The sequence below is a fragment of the Micropterus salmoides genome, unplaced genomic scaffold, assembly GCF_014851395.1.
Source record: "Micropterus salmoides isolate LMB-PRFRI ecotype aquatic unplaced genomic scaffold, ASM1485139v1 Ms_hic_scaffold_11, whole genome shotgun sequence".
Taxonomy (NCBI): domain Eukaryota; kingdom Metazoa; phylum Chordata; class Actinopteri; order Centrarchiformes; family Centrarchidae; genus Micropterus; species Micropterus salmoides.
Genome location: NW_024040152.1, coordinates 24,891,385 through 24,912,666, shown reverse-complemented (window position 1 = coordinate 24,912,666; position 21,282 = coordinate 24,891,385). Strand labels below are relative to the sequence as shown.

Here is a 21,282-nt window from a genome sequence, read left to right as displayed (position 1 = left end):
ACAGGTTGCCAAATCATCTCACACAATTTATATTGTGTAGCTCCACAGGAATTCTAAATAGATGTCTGAAATGCCGCAACTGGCTTTTTTCAGGAGGAGCAGTAGAGCAGCAGGTCTACTCTGAGCTCCTTCCGAATATTCACCTTCTCCCTCTATGACCCCAACCTGCACAGGCAGCTCATTTCAGCTCTTTGTATCTGTAAATTGAGAACGTCACCTTCAGGCTTAGCTCCATTTTCAGCAGTTCAGTACTATGCCACTCGTCAGTTTCACTCTATATTGTACCCTCATTCAGGAACAAGGCCTATAGATACTTAAACTCTTTCAGAGTAGCCCCAACTGCTAAATGTGGATACTGTCCAAAAGATGCATCAGACACGACAAGCTGACAACATTCTGGGCCGTCAGCTTCTCAGGGTGAATCTCATCCACCATTGGCATCATGCCAGTAACTATTTCACTGACTTTTACTGCCCTAGCCTCTTATCTAAAAATCCTTTTTCTAAGTTATAGGTACCTGAAAGAGTTGGTAGATTTGTTTCCATCACTCGAAACATATCACTATTGTCACATCTTTGCCACATTTTATTGTGCTATGACATTTTGGGTATATCAAGTTTGATTTTTGAGTAGACATGCCATTGAACTGGAGATAAGCTACCATGTACTTCTAGCTAAAGTAATGTAGATGTGGGTACACACTCCCATGGTCATATCCACCCTTCACAGATAACAGCCTACTCTCCATTAAATGTGAGGATCAAAACTGTCATTACGATTCAATTAAATACTGATTCCCAAGGCCACAGTTCCTTATGCATCATGTTATTCAGTTAAGGGATTTTGTGATAACCTACCATACAATTTCAATTACGTACATACAAAAATATTAACAGTCCCAACTAAATTTAAAGGAATGTTTTGCTAGAGGCCAATTTGAATGAATATGTACCATGGCAGGAGGGGGCTAAAGTTTCAGTACTATACTGCCTCATCGGTTAACATATACTTAGCTTCTACTTTGACACTGTTGATGTTGATAATATGTTGATAATGTGAAACTTTTCTCAGATCGTTAGAATGACTGCGGGGTCCACAAGAATGTTCTAGGATATCTAGACCTGCTCTTTGATCCCAGCAAGTTATTACTGGTGTTTATTCATAAATCATTTACCACCCCCCAACAACCCCCACTCTCTCTCCACCTCTCTGTACCACTGTACCAGGGATGGACCAGACCAGGCCTCACCTCAAATCGGTCAGTTCAGCGGCAATTCCTTTCAGGAGGGGGTGTCCACCACCGCCAATCAGATCCTCATCAAATTCCACAGCGACTTCAGCACCAGCGGCTTCTTTGTGCTGCATTATTACGGTAACCTCCCCTTTGATGCCAGCTAAGTAAAGACCTTGTTCCGCACTGCTGTAATGACCCTTCTTCATTTGATCTAAAGCTCTCCACATGGCTGGGAACCTGCCATAGTAATAACGATCACAATAGAACAGAGGGAGATTGTCCTTGTATTTTTATATTGGAACACCTTTAATTTTCCTTTTTTTTTTGACTCGTCATTTGGCCTTTCTCATTTTGCCGCATGGTATTGCTTCCTGTTCTGTGTAAGGATAAATGATGAATGCCTCCCTATGCCTATTTTTTGTATGCGCTATTAAAACGCCCCTTTGAAAAGAAGCCGATTAATAATAAAACGTCCCCCATCTCAACTAAATTAGTGATTGGTTTTTGATGATCATGAACAGTGATAGGTGGCAATTTACGGTCTAATCAAGTTTCAGTGTGATGGGAAAGTAAAGAATGTGCTGCAGTTGAATAGAAGATAAATACACACGCTCTCTCTCCCTCTCCTTCTCTTACTTGAGTGCACACATGCACTGTTGCAGATTTCAGCGTTTGTCCTCTTCCCAACAGCATACCAGCTGAGAACATGTCAGCCACCCCCTCCTGTTGCCAACGCCACTATCCTAACCGATGATGACGAGTTTGAAATAGGTTTGTCTTATTTTATTTTGCTTGTTTACTGGCCAGGGACAATGCGTAATAAAATAAATTTGCGCCAGACATAAGGTAATTTGCTTGGACAGCACTGGACAGAGGGGGAAAAAAATGGAATAGACATCAAATGGTTTTAGCCATTAATTAATTCAGTCATTCTCCTGTGTGCTGAATCCTTTTGTTCACTGAAACTGTTGTTCATATGGTTATATATTTGCTGTTAGTCTTTATTTTCTTAAATTATTGTGAATGTTTTAATCTTTCTGTCCATTTCACAATTTGAAACAGCTTTTTCTGTAGTACATATTAATTTAAATATATGCATTTTTCTATAATGCTGCTGCTGGACAGATATTTTTTTGCAACCTTCACCATCTCATTCCACTTGCCATATACTCTTTGTCTCTCTCTTTTTATTTTCTTGGTTTCCTTCCTTCTTATTTCTTTCCTCCCTTTTGAGTTTTTCCATCTGTCTGTACTTTGTGCAATAGAATGTTAGTTCGAGGGCAGGGCTAATTACCTCTCCATATAAGCTATTTGTATTTTCAGTGTTCAGAAGTCATTCAGACGTGGAAATCATGTGGCTACTGGCTGCCTAACTTTGTGTCTTTGAAATTGAGTGTAATTTTTATTTGATGATTGTGTGTGTGTTTGTGTGTGTGTGTGTGCGCAAGTTTGCAGCTCTGTAATGTAATGAAATGCCTTCAGTTCTCCAGCTAGCTAAGGGGATGTCAATCTTCATTAGAAAATGTGTTGTTGATTACTGTTTCAAGTGCCATACTAACATAGCTCTTGGGGATGATTGCGTGTGTGTCTGTGTGTGTTTGTTTGTTTGCGGTTGGGTGGGTGGATTAATGGATGGATATGTTTTTCATGTCCACTCCCGGCCTGTGTGTGTGTCTGTTTGATTGTGGGTATAAATGACCTCACAGGGGACATTATTCGGTACTCGTGCCTGCCAGGCTTCACCTTGGTGGGCAGTGAGATTCTGACCTGTCGACTTGGAGAGAGGCTGCAGATGGATGGGCCCCCACCAGTCTGTCAAGGTTGGTTTTATTCAGTGTGTGATTTTGAGTTTATGGGTATGTTTTTATGTAGCTTTATGAATGTTCTTGTGTTTGCATGTGTAAGTATTTCTCTCAATGTGTGTGCAAATATTTCTGTGTGAACATGCACCCACATTTATGTATATGTATATTCATTTGCGATTTTGTGTGTGTGTGTGCTTGACGCCACTCTGCCAAGGTGGTTGTAGTCAGTAGCAGCGACTTCTGATACGTCATTTGACAGACTGCCAGCAGGGCCCCTTCTAGCAGGCTCCTGCTGACAAATAGCATCTCTATTGTAATTTATCAAGACTCACAAAGTCAGAATACTACTGACCCAAGATCATAGACCTGCGCTCACCTGGAACCAACACTTGACTTTGAAGGATCAGTGTGAAACACATTACAGATCAGCAGGTTACATCGACAAGTGTTTTTTTTGCAATGTAACAAGGTAGATGGAGGCCAGTCATAGATGTTGTTTTCCATAGAAAGAGATTGGAGCTTATATTTACCCCTTAATCCCTGCTCATGGGTTTGATAGATGTTTGTATCCATGTTTTTTCAGAAGATGGATTTTTTAAACAAGAACCAAAGGAAAAGAAATGTCTGTGTTGTTTTCATCAGAGATTTTAGTTTAGACCAAAAAACAAATGCCATCAGCCTGCCTGTCGTGCCAATACATCTCTGCCGAAGACAACAGAGCGCTCTGAAACCTTCTATTCCCTTTGGATAGGCATCTTTTGAAGTGCCCTGAAGTCCTGTGTCTAAAAGTCTTGAGTTGATGAGCATTTCTGTCTTTTTATTTCTAGAAACTATGAGTAATTGCATTGGACATGTAATCAAGGCATGACAGATACTCAACAAAGCCAGAGCCTGCATTCATAAAGCATATAGAATAGGACCAGTGATTTGGAACCTATTTGCTTATCCCTGGCTGTTATTATTTGATATCTTGGTTCTTCCCCTGTAGGACTTTTGCAGCTGATATCGTTTTGCTCTTAGAAGTGAGAATTTGGCTGATTTAATTTTAGTATATGGAAAGTGCCACAAATAGCAAATAGCAAAGCGTTAGTCAAGTGACCTGACCACGTGAACTCATATTCTTATTCTTTATTCATAAAGGCTAAATCCAGCACCAGTGAATAGCTTTATTAGTGTATGCACAAAGGTGAAAGAGACCAAAAGCGTGACAATTTTGTGAAAATAAAATTGATAAAGGTGCCATGTGTGGGAGTCCTGAAAACAACAGGGCCTACCTTTTTCTTATGCTGCATTTGGCCTACCAACATTTTTTTTTAAATTAATCATTTATAAAAGCACAAGTGGTATGATGAAATGGGTGCTAATAGTTTAATTGCATACTGCATCATACCTGTCTGGCATACAGATGTACAATCATGTCAAGCCTGCCATTAATGGAATTATAGTAATATGCTTTCCAATGCTTTATGTCATTGTTTGTTTGAAAGTGACCAAATTAGCAGATCTGCAATAATAGGAATAGTTAGAAATAATTGTATCAATTTCTTTTGTGCCAATCGAGGGCAGTCATTCACATTAGAGCAATGGAAGATACTGATACTGGAAGCTCTCTTGTTATGTTGGTGTTGCCAGCTCACCTTTTCATGTGTTACTGACGACACAGAGCTGCCAAATGGCGCCTATCAGCTAAAACTCACATACTGTACTTCAAACATGTTTTCACAGGCATAAAGTGACTAAACTGACCTGCCAAATCAGGTTGGGACTATTCTGGTAGAACACAACATTGTGGATTTCTTGTGCAAGGGAATCAATTATGTGCATTTGAGATGTTTTAAACTATTTAGACAGCTTAGACAGCTCATAGTAAATTGTGTTGCTGTATATTATTGTATATGAAAAACACATGGGTCTTATAACAAAAGACATAATCAGTCTAATAGAGGTTGCACTTTTTTAAAATCCATGCCAAAAGTGAGCACATTCTGAGGCAAATACAGTATAATGCATAGTGAAATGAGTACTGTATGTAATGCATATATAAAGTGTGCAACAAAATGTGTCACTTGATTAGGCATCATGGATATCTTGATCAAACTGCTCCTTAAAACCTGCTTTGAGCATTAAATTGGCATTGTTAGGACTATTTTAGGATGTCTGGGTTAGTATTTCGTTGTTTGACATTTTCATGGATCACCTCATTATTGTAGTTAGGAATTCATTACATTTTCTCTTGTTGGGTATGTAATGTTCTTGTGCCACCTCTAGCATGAAACTAATTGCTCTCCTTGGGACATGTAAAGTTGAACTTAATTTGAGTTGACCTGCTATTCACATCCAAGAGACTGCTACAGTAAGCTTGTAAAAGGGGCCATTTCCTATCAGCAGCTTGCTGATAGGGCAGGAAAAGGAGTTCTCCTGTGTTCCCACACTTCCGCTTTTGTTTGCGGTCAACCCCTCTGTTAATTGTCATTTTACGCTTATAAGATAACACAAAAATGTCCTTGCATAGCAGTGCAATTTTACCCTCAAATACCCCTGGTTTTTAAGATATTTTCCCAGGCTCTGTCTTTATGAAAGCCTATGAGGGAGGTTTTGCAGTAGGTTTGATCAAGGATAGAATCACAATTGAGTTGACTGCTGTGTGTGCTTCATAAACCATCTGCCATAGTGAGGTTGAGTCTTACCCATTAAATGTTGTCATATTGATCTTCACATTCACAATGATTTTCATGTGTCAGAAAATCTAATGAAAAACAATTTCTACTCTTACTTCATCTTTACTATACTTACGTAAGCTTCATTGTATGAAGTCTCTGGAGCCAACAATACGCATAGGTGTCATTTACACTGGGGATGCTGGGGACATGTCCCCACCACTTTTTGAAATGGCTGACTTTGTCCCCACCACTTTTTTAAAGCATAAATTGTTAAAGAAACATTCTGAAATATAGCTTTCAGTTAAATAATAAATGAAAACGCCTTTAGAAAGGTTTTTTTGCATATTAAGAAAACATGCAATGCAATTAAAATATAGACTAAGCAAATGTGCACTGTCCAAAAAAAGTAACTTAAGCTAAAAAACAAACAAAAAACAAGCTACTGATTTTAAAATGACCCAAAAACTTGCAGCACCAGTCATTAACTTTAACAACTTCTTGACACAGTTTAGTTTTGGCCAAGTTTTCCATTCTTTAACTGTGAATATGACAAAAGAGGAGGGAAGTCTAAATCATGCCTACATATGTGTCACCTCAGCAGGGACAATATAACATGAGAAAAGTTGATCTACAGGAGAAACAGATCTGAAAGCAACACAGAATACCTGAGACCTGCATTGACTTATCTTCTGTTAGATCTATATATTTTGAAATGTCATATGCTACCTGAATGTTGTGTTTCCTTTTACATACATAAAAAACATTTCCTGCATAAATTGGTGCATAAACTTTTGCCAAAATTTCCTGGGGGAATTCCCCCCAGACCACCCACTTATATATCTCGGCATTGAGGATATCTTTAAAACACTCATCTCGTTCTTGTGACGCTAATATCGCATATTGTGATGTCTCTTGAGCGAAGAGTCTCTTCCCACCCCTAATCTGAGCCCCTATGTCCCCACCACTTTTCATCACAAAGTGACGCCCTTTACAATACGTAAGAGTTGTTGTTATGATATATTTATATATAACTGATTGTCTTCAGTTGGTGGTTGACACGTGGTTGACAAGACACAGCAACAGCTAATATTATATGTACGGATCTGTGTATAATATCATGTAATATATTATATTGTGTAGTTCAAATAGTTACCTGGATGTATCTCACTGGCTAAAGATGGATAAAATAACAATATTTAATTTTGATTCCCTTGGGATGAGATGCTTATTCAATGTACAAGCTAAAATGAAATTAGAAATACTGAAGACTATATTTTGTTATGTTTACTGGAATTAGTTTTTAAACAATTGTATTTGAAATGGTTTTTTTTTATTGATGATCTATATTTATCTGCTGTTAACTTTGACTATAATATTATAATTATGGTAATAACTGTACTTTGGCTACCTTTCATTTTTGTTATATTAAGGTGTATATATGTTAAGGTTACAGAGGTCTACATTTGTTCTATAGCCGAAATACAATATTATTACATTGTAAGCTTTAGTCTGCTGAGTAGTTTCCTATGCTCAACATGGTCCTCTAAAAAACTATCATAAAAAGTAGCACTATTAAGGTGTCTGAAACAGTTTTAAGCCTCTTATGATTCTTTTTTTTAAGTTTGTGGCAAAGCAGTTTAAGCCACACATGTTGACTGTGACTGACTTGTGTTTGTTGCCTGGCAACGTTAGCTATTATATAGTATTGGAGGCTAAATTTCTTCAATAACAAACTCTTACCACTGTATGTACAGTGCATTAGATCTTGTCAAGTGAGTTAATTCATGTATATCTTAAGTGCTGAAGGGAATCGGAATCTGTACAGTGTAGAAATGTATATTGGGTTGATAGTCGCAGTGTAATGATTAAGAAAATGATGTAGAATTTAAATTAACTTGTTAGTAATTACAAAGTCCACACATTTCCTTTAAGTTGAATTTGTACTGGCTCTATGACATGTATTCCCACCGGCATCAATAGAGGCAGACGCTCTTGCTGACGATGGACCTGAGGAATTAATGTAAGCCCACCATCTGAAAACCCCAGTCCTGAACTCCATCGTATTGCCAGTGAGGGTCATAACTCTCTTGTTAAAATTGAGCACTATAGAACTAGTTTTTCATCTCAAATGCAAAATCAAGTCTTTCGACAGCGTCAAAGTACTCAGACTCCCTATTTCTTTTGGGGAAGTGGGGACTTCAAAGCAAAGTTTTACAATAACTAACCATTTGTAAATCTGTAAAAAAAAAATAAAATAAATCTGATTGGCTACTGACCTGACTCACTACTGTGCAGTATGCCCTTCTGACATCAGTGTTCGCCATGGGAAAAAAAACTGTTTGTAGACGGCATGGCTCAAATCTCCTACTTTTTCCGTGTGTGTGTGTGTGTGTGTTCCTTTGTGTGGCCTGTAAACATATAAATATGTATTGTTATCATTTCCATGGAAAGTGTAAATTCAGCCTGCTCATTGCTCGTTAACTTGAGCACTGAGTCATTTACAGTAGTTAGCAGGTCAGCTCTTAAAACATTTTTTATAGATAATGCCCGTTACAGAGCACATAATAAGAGAGCCCAGTGAAATAAATAAAATAAAAAAATCATATCAGGAATTTCTTTATACAAGTATGCGTAGACAACTATTGATCATGTTTCTCACAAACTGTCATGCAATGCTAATGCTAATTTATTTTCTGAATAGATCAAGTTGAAATTTGTTACCTCTCTAATGACTACCTTGCAGTGTTTCTATAAACATTGATTCTGCCATGTACAAATCCTGTCATGCTATTGTTGTATCATTTATGTATTTGTATTTGATTTAAGTATTTTCTTTGTTGTTGAGATAACATAATGAGACCTCTTGACATTGTTGCCTACAGAGGGCATTCAGCATATTGTGATTTAGGAAATGCATTGTTATTTAGAACATCACTGATTTCGGCCTGTTGTCTTTGAGCCAAAGGCTGCTCTTGTTGAAACCTCTGCAGTGACTTGCCAGTAGGAATATTCATGCTGCATTGTGTTAAAAATCTTTCTTCTAGCCTTTTTTTTTGATATATGTCCAATTGTTTCAAGTGACCTTTTTATCTGAAACAGTTTGCATTAACTTTTTTTTTTATGCGTCATGTTTCTTCACTAGTGGCCGAGAAGAGAAACCTGTTTTACCAGCAGAAAAGGAAAAGAAAGAAACAGGGCCGTCATTATTTCAGACCAGTCAGCCTGCAGAAAATGTCGGGATTGCTCTGAGCAGACACACATGAACTCAGTCTCTCAAACACACACAAACACGTGCGCACACATGATTTTTCCATATAAAGTTACTGTCTCACCTACTGAGTATTATTATTTGATAGATTGATATGAGAGGAGCCTGGTGACAGCAGCAGACTCACCAGCTCAGCCCTTAGCTGCAATATCAGTCTAGGTGAAATGTAATTGTTTCAGGACTAGTTATTTTTGCAATGTAATTTCTACTGTCACAATGGAGCATTCCTGTCTTCCCTTCCCTCACCTTATCTTGCCTCCTCTCTCCTTCTCTCTTTCTCTGTTTCTGTTGTTTCTCCTCTGTCTCTTGCCCTGTTTCTCTACTCCCAGTCCAATGTCCTGCCCATGAGGTGCGTTTTGACTCCATGGGGGTGATCTTGAGTCCAGGGTACCCTGACAACTACCCCAACCTGCAGATGTGCTCCTGGCTGATCAATGTGGAGAAGGGTTACAACATCACTTTGCACTTTGAAATCTTCCAGACAGAAAAGGAGTTTGACATCTTGGAAATATTTGATGGTGGGTTCTGCTGGAATTTTGTGATGTTTGTGAAAAAATGTAGTAAGCAAGATACCAAAAAAATACTTGTAATTACTGATGTGATCATCTTGTGTAGTGTATGTAGAATGTTAGTGCTTCTCAGTAAAACATTCATGCTTTCTTACTCTTTTGTTGAACACCACTATGTTCATGTTCTGAATGTGGTCTCTTAGAGCTCAAAGTCTGATTTTGGATTCCAGTCATGTGTTCAGTAAAATAAATCTTACTGTATGTTTGATGCCATGACTTGATGTCATCTAGAAATGTTACTGACATGTAGTCTGTTGTTCTCACTAGCATATCTGAAATAAATGCTATTTATTCCAAAGATGCATGTCCATATCTGTCTATTTGATCTTTTTTTTTTTCTGGGAAACTGTTTGTGTGTTTCTCTGTGTTCAGGTCCCAACATCTACAGCCAGAGCCTAGCATCACTCAGTGGTGACATTGAAACACCCTTCAGCCTGACCACCACGGGCCACCAGCTCCTGCTGCGCTGGTCCTCTGACCACGGCACCAACCGACGTGGTTTCCACATTAGATACGTGGGTGAGTATCAAAGTATGTATCCAGCTTAAAATCATATTCTCTTTATAATAATAGTGCTATTTGAACATATTTTGTCTCTAAACTAGAGAAAAGTGATAAAAGTCATGGGTTTACAATTCAGACATTTATATTTTAGGCACCGTGTAGAGACACTTCAATTTCTACAAGTGATAACACATCATAAGGGCATCATTAAACCTTCTGTGCTGCAGTTACTGTATGTTACTGTGGACACAATGTGACCCCATGATTTTTATCACAGTGTGCTGGGAGGTTTTAATATCAGTTAATTTACAAAAAAATACTTCCAACAGAAATGATAATGGCTCACAACAGGAGATGTTTTCACACACAAAAACAGGGGCAGGAGGAAAGTCACTGAAAGGCTTCCATGCTGTTTTGCACTCCTTAATTTAAAAGGGTTTTAAATTCTTAATTGGCTCTTTAATAAAGCAAGTGGTACTAAGCAAGAGCAGCGTAGGGAATATTCCTACATTTGAAATGCATAATAAAAATGAATAAAGCACAATAGACATTAATTTTTCATGTTGTGGCTCTCCATTATATTTAATACACGAGTGTTACTGTGAAAGCAAGTCGGTGTGATGAATTTTGTAAAAAAAAAAACTCGTCCTTGACTTGATTGACTTGAACAGGAACTGACTTAAACTCTAGTGCGTGTCTGTTCGTCTTAAACCTGCAGTGCGGAACTTTTGTCTCCTCTTCTGGCAGTGAGATTAATTGCACAAACACTGATGCATGCTCATGATGTATGTCTACAGGGGAGTTTGATCCAAGCTCATGCTCTGAAATAGTTACAAAATTTCCACAGTTTCAAGATAATAGAATAATCCATTATTTAGGTAGAGTAAATGGAATAGCTACAAACCTTCCTTCAAATAGTTTACAAATACCAAGAGCAGGTTCTGTGTTCCAACATTCATGTCTGCTCTAAGATATTTTTCATCTCTTAGCGCTTCCGATTGAGGAAAAAGTTATCTGTGTTTGTCCTCGCCGTCAGTCGCTTTATTTTTTACTTTATTTACTGTAATCCTTCCTCACTGAGTAGAAAGTTGAGTTTCAATTACAATTACAAATGGCTGTATCGGCATGACTGCATACAATACAATGTTGTCAAAGCATATTAACAGACTATACAACACACTATACAATCATAATAAACATAAATAAACTAAGAAAGCAAACAATTCCCAATAATAAACATTCTGGTGGTTCGTGGAGCACTGTACATAGCTCTGGGTTGCCCTAATCCCTGGAAAACCAATTATTGCTGGTTGGCGTTAAATGAATCACTACTTGTGCTCCAGCACGGGAATGTCACCATGTCGTTAAAACCTCCGAAAGACAGACGGAGATCTACCTGGCGGTGATGGGCCTAATCAGCATTGTGTGAACTCATGTAATAAGAGCTTGAATGTAATGGACGTTCATTTATATGAAAAGTCCCGCACTCCAGCTTTAAATCCTTGCCATCTCCCAGTCATGCTGATTTAAAGTAATAGTTGACAGCGTTGGTAAAGCAGACGCCCCTCCCTCTTATTTTCTGTCCCATCGGCTATTCAGTGCTCATACTGGAAATCAAATTTACCTTTTTAGTGTTCGATGGGCTGTAAGATGAGAGAAGGGAAGGCTATGGAACAGCTAACTGGGGGATGCACACCAGTATTGCATGTGTTAAAGCAAATTGAATATGTGCATGCCTATAGGCCAGAAAGGAATAGCAGTGATGTGATTTTGAGGACTTCCTTTGCTGTGTGGCACACAGCCCAAGTGCTAAAGAGATGTGACACTCCTCAGGCATTTTCCCTCATTATCTTTCTGCATTTAAAATTGAGCCCTACTAAATGTTCACCTGAGTCTTTCTCTAAAGGAGCTTTGTTAATGCCTCTCGTCCTTTTCTCTGCTTTATTTCTCTTTTTCCCTGTTGATATCTGCTGTTCTCTATTCCCTTTCCTTGACTTTATTCTCACCTCCTCTCCTATTTCTGTCTCCTTTCCCTCGCATTGCCATTCATCTCTCCTCCTCATCTCTGTACCTCAATCTATTGTAGCAATGTACTGCAGTACCCCAGACTCCCCACAACATGGCTTTGTAGTGAGCCAGACCGGGGGTCATCTTAACAGCATGGTGCGCTGGGCCTGCGACAGGGGGTACAAGCTGATCGGAAAGGGCACAGCTGTGTGCAAGAAGAACACCTACGGCTACCACGCCTGGGACGTGCCAGTTCCCGCATGTCAAGGTGAGCAAATTTGCCCTGGCAGCCTGTTATTTCCAACCTCAGCCTGTTTCTTTTCCTGCTCTTCTGGGGCCTCATGTATAAACACTGCCTATGCACAAAAAGTTACGTACGCTAGTTTTCACGCGCACGTGTGATGTATAAAAATGAATGTGACGTGAGAATGTGAGGGCCGTGACGATCTCCCAGGGTGGGGGATACCACTGAAGCGATCATTTTGGCAAGGTCTGAAGCCTAATCTGTATGACAGATGTAAACATATAAATACTGCATGACACTCGTGCGTAATTCTGCATGGCTGCGCAATGGCACTGCAGCCATGCAGCAGAGCGAGTGGAAGAATTAGAGACTGTCCATGAAGATTTCCTGGCCCATAATTATGACTAGCTAATACATCGATTTAGATTCCTTAGAGTCGTACTCTTGGATCTGTGTGCTGAACTGGGTCCAGCATGAGACAGACCAACCTGGTGTAACCGTGCCATCCCGGTACAAATACAAGTAGGCTATAACCGCCGTTTATGGCAGTCGGCTGTTGGCAGTCGGGCTGCAACTAACAACTATTTTGATAGTCGATTAATCTATCTATTATTGAAACGAATAATCGAATATTCGGATTATGACACAATGTCTCTCATTTAGCTATTAGCCATTAAATTAAACCTGAGGTTGTTTTAGGCCTGTGCTAATTAACAGTCAAGACAATAAAATAAATACTGCTTTCAAAAGTGCATCTTTTAATGAACATATTTCTGCTGTAGCAACAGAAAGTTACACTGAAATCACGTCCTGATAAGCAGCTCTGCTGTTTAGTGACGGAGCAGCTGTCACGCCAGTACTGCAAAACCCCGGGACAATAACGTCATGCACTACATTTGCCGAATTTGCATGAGGGGATCAATAATAACGATTTTGTAGTAGACAGCGTTTCACAACATTTATATAGTCCCCTAACTCAACAACTCACAAAACCACGTGATGTTTTTAAGGGAGTTTGGGGCGCCACCTCAGCACAGACAGCACTCTTCTTTAGAAAGTATGAAATTGTCCAGTGTTGTCTAATCTTGCACACTTGGCAGCAGCACGTTCCCCAGCTGGGAACGTCACCATGAGCGATGCATCGTTTATGATTGTAAAGTCAGGGCACATCTGGAATGTTAACGCGGCTGTTGTGTATCATAATTATGTGCTACTCACATCACCATTACTGTAACAATCAATCAAATTGACCAACTGTATAGAAAACGTTTCAGCTCATAACGTGAAGTAACGGGTTTTACGTGAAGCTAGCTCACTAACTAGCTTACCGAGATGAGTCGTCATCATCCAGATGCTCCAGTGTTTCCAGGAGAGCTCAGCTTTGCTGCAGTTCACGACCTTTCTGGCTGAGTGAAGAGTGAAATGCTGCCATACTCTGGAGGTTTTAGGTTGTGAAGGTGTTACTGCAGCTCTGATGTTGTTTTAGTAACTTTACTGTTCACATCACTTTACCCTGTTAAGCTGACTGTGTTGCTACGGCCCAATGACGTCATGAACGAATCGATTATTAAATTTGTTGTCAACGAATTTAATAGTCGATTTTTGTCGACTACGTCAATTAGTTGTTGCACCCCTAGTTGGCAGCGGGAGCAGAAAGGTGTGTGTCTTATGTGATCAACAATATATAGTGTTTACCTTTCTACCTAAAGCCTTTGTTTAGAATAATATAATTATATTAAACTCTCTGAGTTTTCTTTTGTTTGTGAACAAGCTGCATCAAGCAATATGCTTTCTAACTTCCATCAGAAAAACTCTTTCCTTATCTTTTTTTGACATGTCAGACCATGCTTTCTTTATTTCAGCTATTATGAGTCTCTGAGCCAGCTGCATTGAGTGCCATTGTGCCACTCTGCCACTCCGTTGTTTTGCACATGCTGCTGATTCAAGAGTTCAAATCATCAAATTAAATATTTCTTCTCTCCTCCACTGATAAGCACCTCGATCTTGCACTTAGTTAAGTTTCTCTTTTTCACATGTTGTACAGCAGGATTGGTAGTTATTATTTGGAACTTAGGTGGTAATTTTGCGTAGTCATTTATGGGAGGAGCGAAGGCGTGGTATGTGGCTCGTGCATGTGCACTAAATTTCACGTTGATTGGGATGTATAACGGAAAGGTGACACAGTACCTGGTGTACACTGGTTATTTCTGTGCGTACATACTTCTCAAATTCTGTGAGTACGCCATCTTTCAGTGTGAGAGCTGCGCAGTCTTTTAAACACGAGGCCCCTGGTCACTGCCTCTGAACCCAGCAGGCAAACAGGCAGGTTCTTAGGGCACCTGAGTGTCTCAGCCCGAGCTCTTCTCTTGTATTGTTAACAGCTGAACTGAATCCAGCCTGATTGAGAGCCAGCACCCTGTCAGGTGGAAAGGAAACAGAAATCAATCCTCCCTTCTGTCAATTTCCACTCCTTCAAATTACTTTGGCTAACTCGCCATTAGCATGCAGTGTCTGCTGCTATTGTGCCTCACTCAACTAATTGGGTTCTTTGATGAGCACATGTGAAATGTGTGTGCATGATAGCATGCACAAGCATAGACATACTCACATAGCAGCAAACAGCAACAGATGGGGTGCTCAATTGCATTTTATCATGATGCAGCGAAATCAAAATATGTATTTCATGTACTTGAAAATGATTTAAAAACACTTCACACCTGTGATTAATTCTGTCAGTTTAGTAATTGCGCACAGCTTTTCCAAAACACATATACTCAAGCGTGGCTGCAAATTAACTAATATATTCATACAGATGCTGTCCATACGATCTGCTAGATGGTGGAAATTACATTACATGTTCGATCCTTCATTCTTTCCCATCCATGTTGCATGATATGCTGAGAATGTACAGTATATCAATCCATCAGTGGTGCTTATGCATGCTCATGCAGAGAAAAAACAATTTCCCTCTTCCACTGAAACTGTCCATCTGCAGTATAGAAGTGTTGAGTGCTTGTGATTAGTGTCTGTTAGATTGTGACTTAGCAATACTCACAAATGAATGTTGATTGATTCTCTCATGGGGTGCTGAGGGGCAATGCAGTGGCTCTAGGCCATGTTGGCAGATCGCTACCTTTGATGTTTCACAGTATGCAGCTACCATTGCTGCTCCATTTTATGATGTGTGTGTTTGCGTAACTGTTCCCATTTTGTGTGGCCCTGCAGATGTTGGTTTCCCCGTTCTATTCACTCCCTCTGATGATAAACACCTTGAAACCTCCTAGCTTAAGCTCTTTGTCTGGTTTAAGCTCTGAGGCCATAGTAACCCAGATTCCCTCTGTGTAGGGGCAAGGACACAGCATGGTTTGAGAGTTTTTGTATGTGTTAGTGCTTCAGACCTCTATATGTTAGGAAAGGTTCCTGTTGTACTAGTCACTATAATGAGTAGTCTTCATTAAAAGAAATAATAAAACACAATCCCTACAATGTATAGGTTTCATTGACTTGGCTGAATTGCTACTTATACAGTCAGCCGGGTAACTTTCTTTACATGAAAACATACTAAAACCTTTTGTAATATTTAAGGACTTCCATTTAGATAACAAACCTCTGTGCGGTGTGTTAGACTATTTACACTCTGAGGTGGCTGGATACGTTTCCCCCGGAGGGACCAGTCCTGTATATAATACGTTAATGGAGTTCTCTGGAGTCAGTGGCCTAAAATGTATATAAGTAAATGACTTGGTTAAGTGTGGACACGATACAATGCATTCCCACATCATTATTATAAATATATCAGCTGGGTGTAAATACTGCTAAAATGTTGACTGTGGTGGTAATTTAGGAAATGTTGCACCTTTGCAGTGCCCCTGTATCAGACCTTTTGACCTGTCACAGTGGGAAATGCACAGGTGCAACTCATTTCGTTAATCATGGTTCAGTTGCATTAAGTGCTCCAATAAGCTATTCCAGTCAGCTAAGAGAATACCTGGGCTCTGGCAGTGGCTTAAGAAAATTGGATGCAGTTGTCACTAATGTTAATTTCACCTGTGCTTTGCCTGTTGTGACATGTCAGAGCTTCTGCTATGTATAAGGTCTGTTGTCAGAATGCTAAAGGTTCGTTCATTGTCAATGTTGAGCAATTATCTCTTTTTGGGGTTTTAATCATTAACCATAACTATTTGAAAGGAAACTAATAAATAAGAAATAGCTGCTTGTGTAAATTGACATTGCTTGCATAAAGGGGTTGTACTCGCAACACTGGTGGAAGTACATACATGTGTATTTGGCTCTAACAAAAACATGACTATAAGTGAGTATGTCGCTGCCATGCCTGTGTTTATCAGGCGTTTCTCAACGAATCTCTAGAATGCATAAACATGTATGCCTACAATTGTCCTCTTGCTGCCTGCAGCTGTGTCATGTGGTGTGCCCAGTGCACCAGTGAACGGAGGTGTGCTCGCTGCTGATTACTCTGTCAGCACACGGGTGACCTACTTCTGCAACAGCGGCTACCGGCTCTCCTCCAAAGAACTGACGACCACAGTCTGCCAGCCAGACGGCACCTGGAGCAACCACAACAAGATACCCCGATGCATCGGTGAGTAGAGAATGTTGGGGGAGGAGGCAGGGGGATGTAGAGGTGGAGGGAGAGTGATTTAGAAACACAGGGTAACCGCAAGAACCCGTAGCACGATTTAGCTGTGGGAAGGAGAAGTTGAGAGATGAGGATAGGGATGAGTTATGGAGAAGACACTGATTTTGGAATTTTGACCGCTGTGTCTTGTTATAGTTTGAAAGACCCTCTGGAGAAGTTGTGGAATATAAAACAACATCAGTAGTATAGGGTTTTGTTTTTTTAACAAAACACTATACTACTGTAATGGAAAGTGTCATGAAATATGGACTGCAGTCCCAACAGAACCACGAGCTGTGGTTTCATTACAAAAACACTTACTTGTTGGGTAGTGATGATAAGACGGGTGGATGAAAGGGAGAATAATGGTTGAGAGGAATTCTGTAGCTGGCGCTGGGTGAGTGTTTTACACACCAGTGCTACTCGTCCAAGTTTGAAAGCCAGTGTAATGAGTGATTGACAACAATGTTTGCTATTGAGACCAATGTTTATTCCCTGCTGTATATGTGTCTCACAGCAAAAAGGGAAACAGTTTGTTTTGAAACTAATTTGGTTTTCAGAGAATGACAATTCATAAACAACTTTGTTGTGAAAGAACATTTGTATACAGTAACTGCAGAAAAGTTGCTATTTACATTTTACATGGGTTGTTTTATTCTGGCGATTCCCATTGCAACTATTTGTATTTCCTCTACACTGGTGGGTTGTTACACATGTTTATGGGTTTTTACTTAGCAGTGTGTGTACAAGAGATAAGACAAGAAATTGAAACAGAAGTAAATCCATTTGAATAATCTAAAACTAACAATGCCCACTCCCCACCTCTTTTTTGGGACACAGTCATTATGTGCCCTAGTCTCAGCTCCTTCTCTCTGGACCATGGGAAATGGAGGATCGTCAACGGTTCGCACTATGAGTATGGAACTAAAATAATCTTCACCTGTAACCCTGGATACTACCGCGTTGGCCCAGCCCACATCCAGTGCCTGGCCAATGGAGTGTGGAGCTGGAGAAACGAGAGACCTCGGTGTAGAAGTGAGTGCCTCTTTCTGCAGCAGCACATAAAATCAACACTTGTAGATCACAAAAATTAATAAAGCAGATCTATGAAAAATTTTACTTAACAAAAAGTGTTCCAAGAAATTAAATCTTCTTTAACTCCATTTTGTAATTGCATTATCATGAAAAATAAAATATCTGGATGGACACATGTAGCCCCATCTCACAAACACGCTGTTTATGTTAGTATCATAGAAAAGATAATAGCTGACAAATCTATACTGTGCCTCGCCTCAGGAACACTAGATTCATAGATTGTACCATTACAAGACTTGATGAATAGCTTATTCACAGCTCATTTAGTCAGCAGCACATTCACATTTCTACTATTCAACTATTCCTGTATCAGCCTAGGTTAGATATTGTTTATTGTAGGAATTGGAAATAAAAGCTTTTCTATGCTGCCATGGGAACTACTTTTAAGAAGCAAAGGAGCTGAATAGCCTTTATAATGGCAAAAGGAGATGCCAGCCAGCATGATGAAAGATGTTGGGACAAAGGAAAACACCATCATTATCATCCCCATGAAATAGTACAGGTCACTCCTTTTATTGCATTAAGGTCGGTAAGATGGGTGTAAGTGACTGTGCTCTCCATCAACTCTGAAGATGTAAGCCAACTTCCGCCTCCTCTTTCTTTCTCTCTCACTCTGCTGGTGTCTTGTTCTTTCCCTCTGCCTCCTCCATCTCCTTCCTCTTCTTTTCACTATCCTCTTCATTTTCTTGCAGTCATTTCCTGTAGTGATCTGCCAACTCCTCCAAATGGGAAGAAAATTGGGACCCAAACTACCTTTGGAGCATCAGCCATTTTCAGCTGTAACCTTGGCTATGTTTTAACTGGATCTACAGTTAGAGAGTGTCTCCTGTCCGGCCTTTGGAGTGGGACGGAGACTCACTGCCTGGGTAAGCAGCGTCTACATGTTCTCTTTAGCTTTATAAAGGACAGCCTTGACCTGGGTCAAACACTGCTGGCGATCTGCTCAGACAGCATATGAGCTTTTTTGGTTGGATTCAACATGCCCAGAATAGAAGGGAGAAGGTTCAATTGGCACTATTGCCAAGTGTGTAAACATTTAGAAAGGGAGGGGTGTGTGTCGGTTTATTTTTTATTTTTTTCGTCTGGTTCTGACGACATGCTGGTATTCAGCGCTGCCATGTTATATTTTCCTTTGGGCTGGCGCACATCAGACGGTTTCTGACATCATAGAGATCATCAGGTTAAAATTGTTCTGTGCTGAACAACGCATGCTTTTGGTGGTAGAGACCCGGGTTCAACTCCCCACTGTGACATATCCACCAATGTCTCACTGAGCAAGACACTTAACCCCTAGTTGCTCCAGAGGCGTACGACCTCTGACATAAAAAGCAATTGTAAGTCGCTTTGGATAAAAGCGTCAGCAAAATGAATAAATGTAATGCAAATGTGCTATCACTCTTGGCCGCTACCTTTAGGCTTTACTGTTGTTGCTGTACAGTAAAGCCTCCTTCAGTGTGATTTGGCGTTTCTCGCGAGCGAGCAGCTGTAGAGCCGAAGCTGGCCTTGCCAAGCTGTACCAGCACATTTTGAGCTGTTGTTAAGATATATAAGCAAGAAAATATGCTACAGCTTAGCTTACTACAGCTCTGTACTATGGAAGAAAATGAGACATACGTAATGACTTGAGCCGCATTTAAACCCACACAGCAGCAGAATTTGACGGTTTCTTTGGCAGCTGCATTAGTCCGTTCATCAATCCTGTGGCACCAGCACTCCAAGCTCCACTCATGATTGTTTCAGTTCATTAAAAGAAGGGCACCTCTCTTGTTTAGTAAAATGACTGTCAGGGTTAACATAGCCAGGGACCTCTCGGTGTAGTCTCGTACTTCAGCACCATCTTCATAGAATCTGGCTGCTCTCAACTGGAGTGTGATAATAAAATGCTCGGCTGAGTTTCTGGGTGCAGGAGTGAATTAGGGAAATCAGACTCACAGTCGGTGGCAATTTCCCAGGTTTTAAGTGGCAGTGGAAATCTCAGCTAGATTCCTCCTCTCTGAAAGGGATTTATTGTAGCTGAAAGTAATACGATTACGTGCATGAACGTATTTTGAGGCGTTTCACACGCGTGTCTCTGTCTACTGTAGATGAGAGAAGCTGAGTTATCACCACAAGTGAAGCTGAAGCCAATATGAATTTAAAAATAATAATTCAGAGATAATGAGCTGAAAAATGCTTTCCAAATCCAATATGTTTCATGAATACACTAAATTTGTTTGCCAGCATTATAATTCCAAGACCTTTTAAATCACCAGTTTCCTCATTTCATTTTATAATACAGTTGTCAGAATGCAAAGTTATTCAAACGTGATAACACAATCAAAATTGTGTTTCTACCCTGCAACTACTGTCCATTAGTTCAGTGGGCGCCACTGCAGGCTTTTCTTCTCAAACAGTAGAAAGTTGAACTAAAGTATTTTACCACATAAATGACTCCCTGAGATAATTAATTGTGATTTGCAATGCAAAGTGCATTTCATCTAGCTCAGAAATTTGACCTCCACATTGGCTACAAATGAATATTATGTCTGACAGTAGTCTGTGTGTTATAAATATCATGCACTTCAAGCATTACAGGATGCTGTCTTTGTCATGGTCAGGTTTCTGTTATTAACTCACATCTTGTTGAGAAAGAGAAATATTAAGCAAAAGGAAATAGTAAAATATGTTTGCATGATTTTTTTCCCCCGACCATTCTACAGCCGGTCACTGTGGCGTTCCAGAGCAGATTGTAAATGGGCAGGTGATCGGGGAAAACTTTGGTTATAGAGACACAGTGGTTTACCAGTGCAACCCCGGATTCAGGCTCATTGGCTCCTCTGTACGGATCTGCCAGCAGGACCACAACTGGTCTGGACAGCTTCCAGTTTGTATCTGTAAGTACCAATTCCCATTATCTGGTTGACTGCAAAACACACATGCGCAATACATGTGTGTTTAAGTTTGAAGGTGCATTTATGTGACAAAGAAGACCCACTTGGTTATTTTAGAATTTCTCGCCATCCACACACTGTTCAGATGGCACAGAGCTGATGGAGACAGTTTTGGATTGAAATTTGATGATTTGCTAAAACATTTTTTTATCAATACTTTATATTTATCACTGATAATCTTCCTGCACTTCCTAAAACTTCCTGCTTCTTTAGTTTGACAAGTGCTGAAGTCAGTAGTCAATACATATCCTCATAATATGATTCTCAATCTCCTATTCACCTATTGATGCACTGCAATGTGCTGTTTACCCTTTCCCCACCGAGGTCATG

General features: G+C 39.9%; 1 protein-coding gene across 5 annotated transcripts in view; it reads left to right on the top strand.

Annotated features, from left to right (window-relative positions):
- Positions 1 to 21,282, top strand: part of LOC119897915 (CUB and sushi domain-containing protein 3-like) — a 253,016-nt gene that overhangs the window by 175,865 nt on the left and 55,869 nt on the right. For 4 of the 5 annotated variants that reach the window (XM_038711956.1, XM_038711955.1, XM_038711958.1 and 1 more), the window contains exons 44-53: positions 1,227 to 1,372; positions 1,925 to 2,005; positions 2,941 to 3,054; positions 9,297 to 9,485; positions 9,909 to 10,067; positions 12,127 to 12,315; positions 16,706 to 16,891; positions 17,768 to 17,962; positions 18,715 to 18,888; positions 20,722 to 20,895. In XM_038711956.1, coding sequence (XP_038567884.1) covers positions 1,227 to 1,372; positions 1,925 to 2,005; positions 2,941 to 3,054; positions 9,297 to 9,485; positions 9,909 to 10,067; positions 12,127 to 12,315; positions 16,706 to 16,891; positions 17,768 to 17,962; positions 18,715 to 18,888; positions 20,722 to 20,895 — 1,607 coding nt within the window. The remainder of the gene's footprint in view (positions 1 to 1,226; positions 1,373 to 1,924; positions 2,006 to 2,940; positions 3,055 to 9,296; positions 9,486 to 9,908; positions 10,068 to 12,126; positions 12,316 to 16,705; positions 16,892 to 17,767; positions 17,963 to 18,714; positions 18,889 to 20,721; positions 20,896 to 21,282) is intronic. The other variant, XM_038711957.1, reaches the window with a different exon arrangement.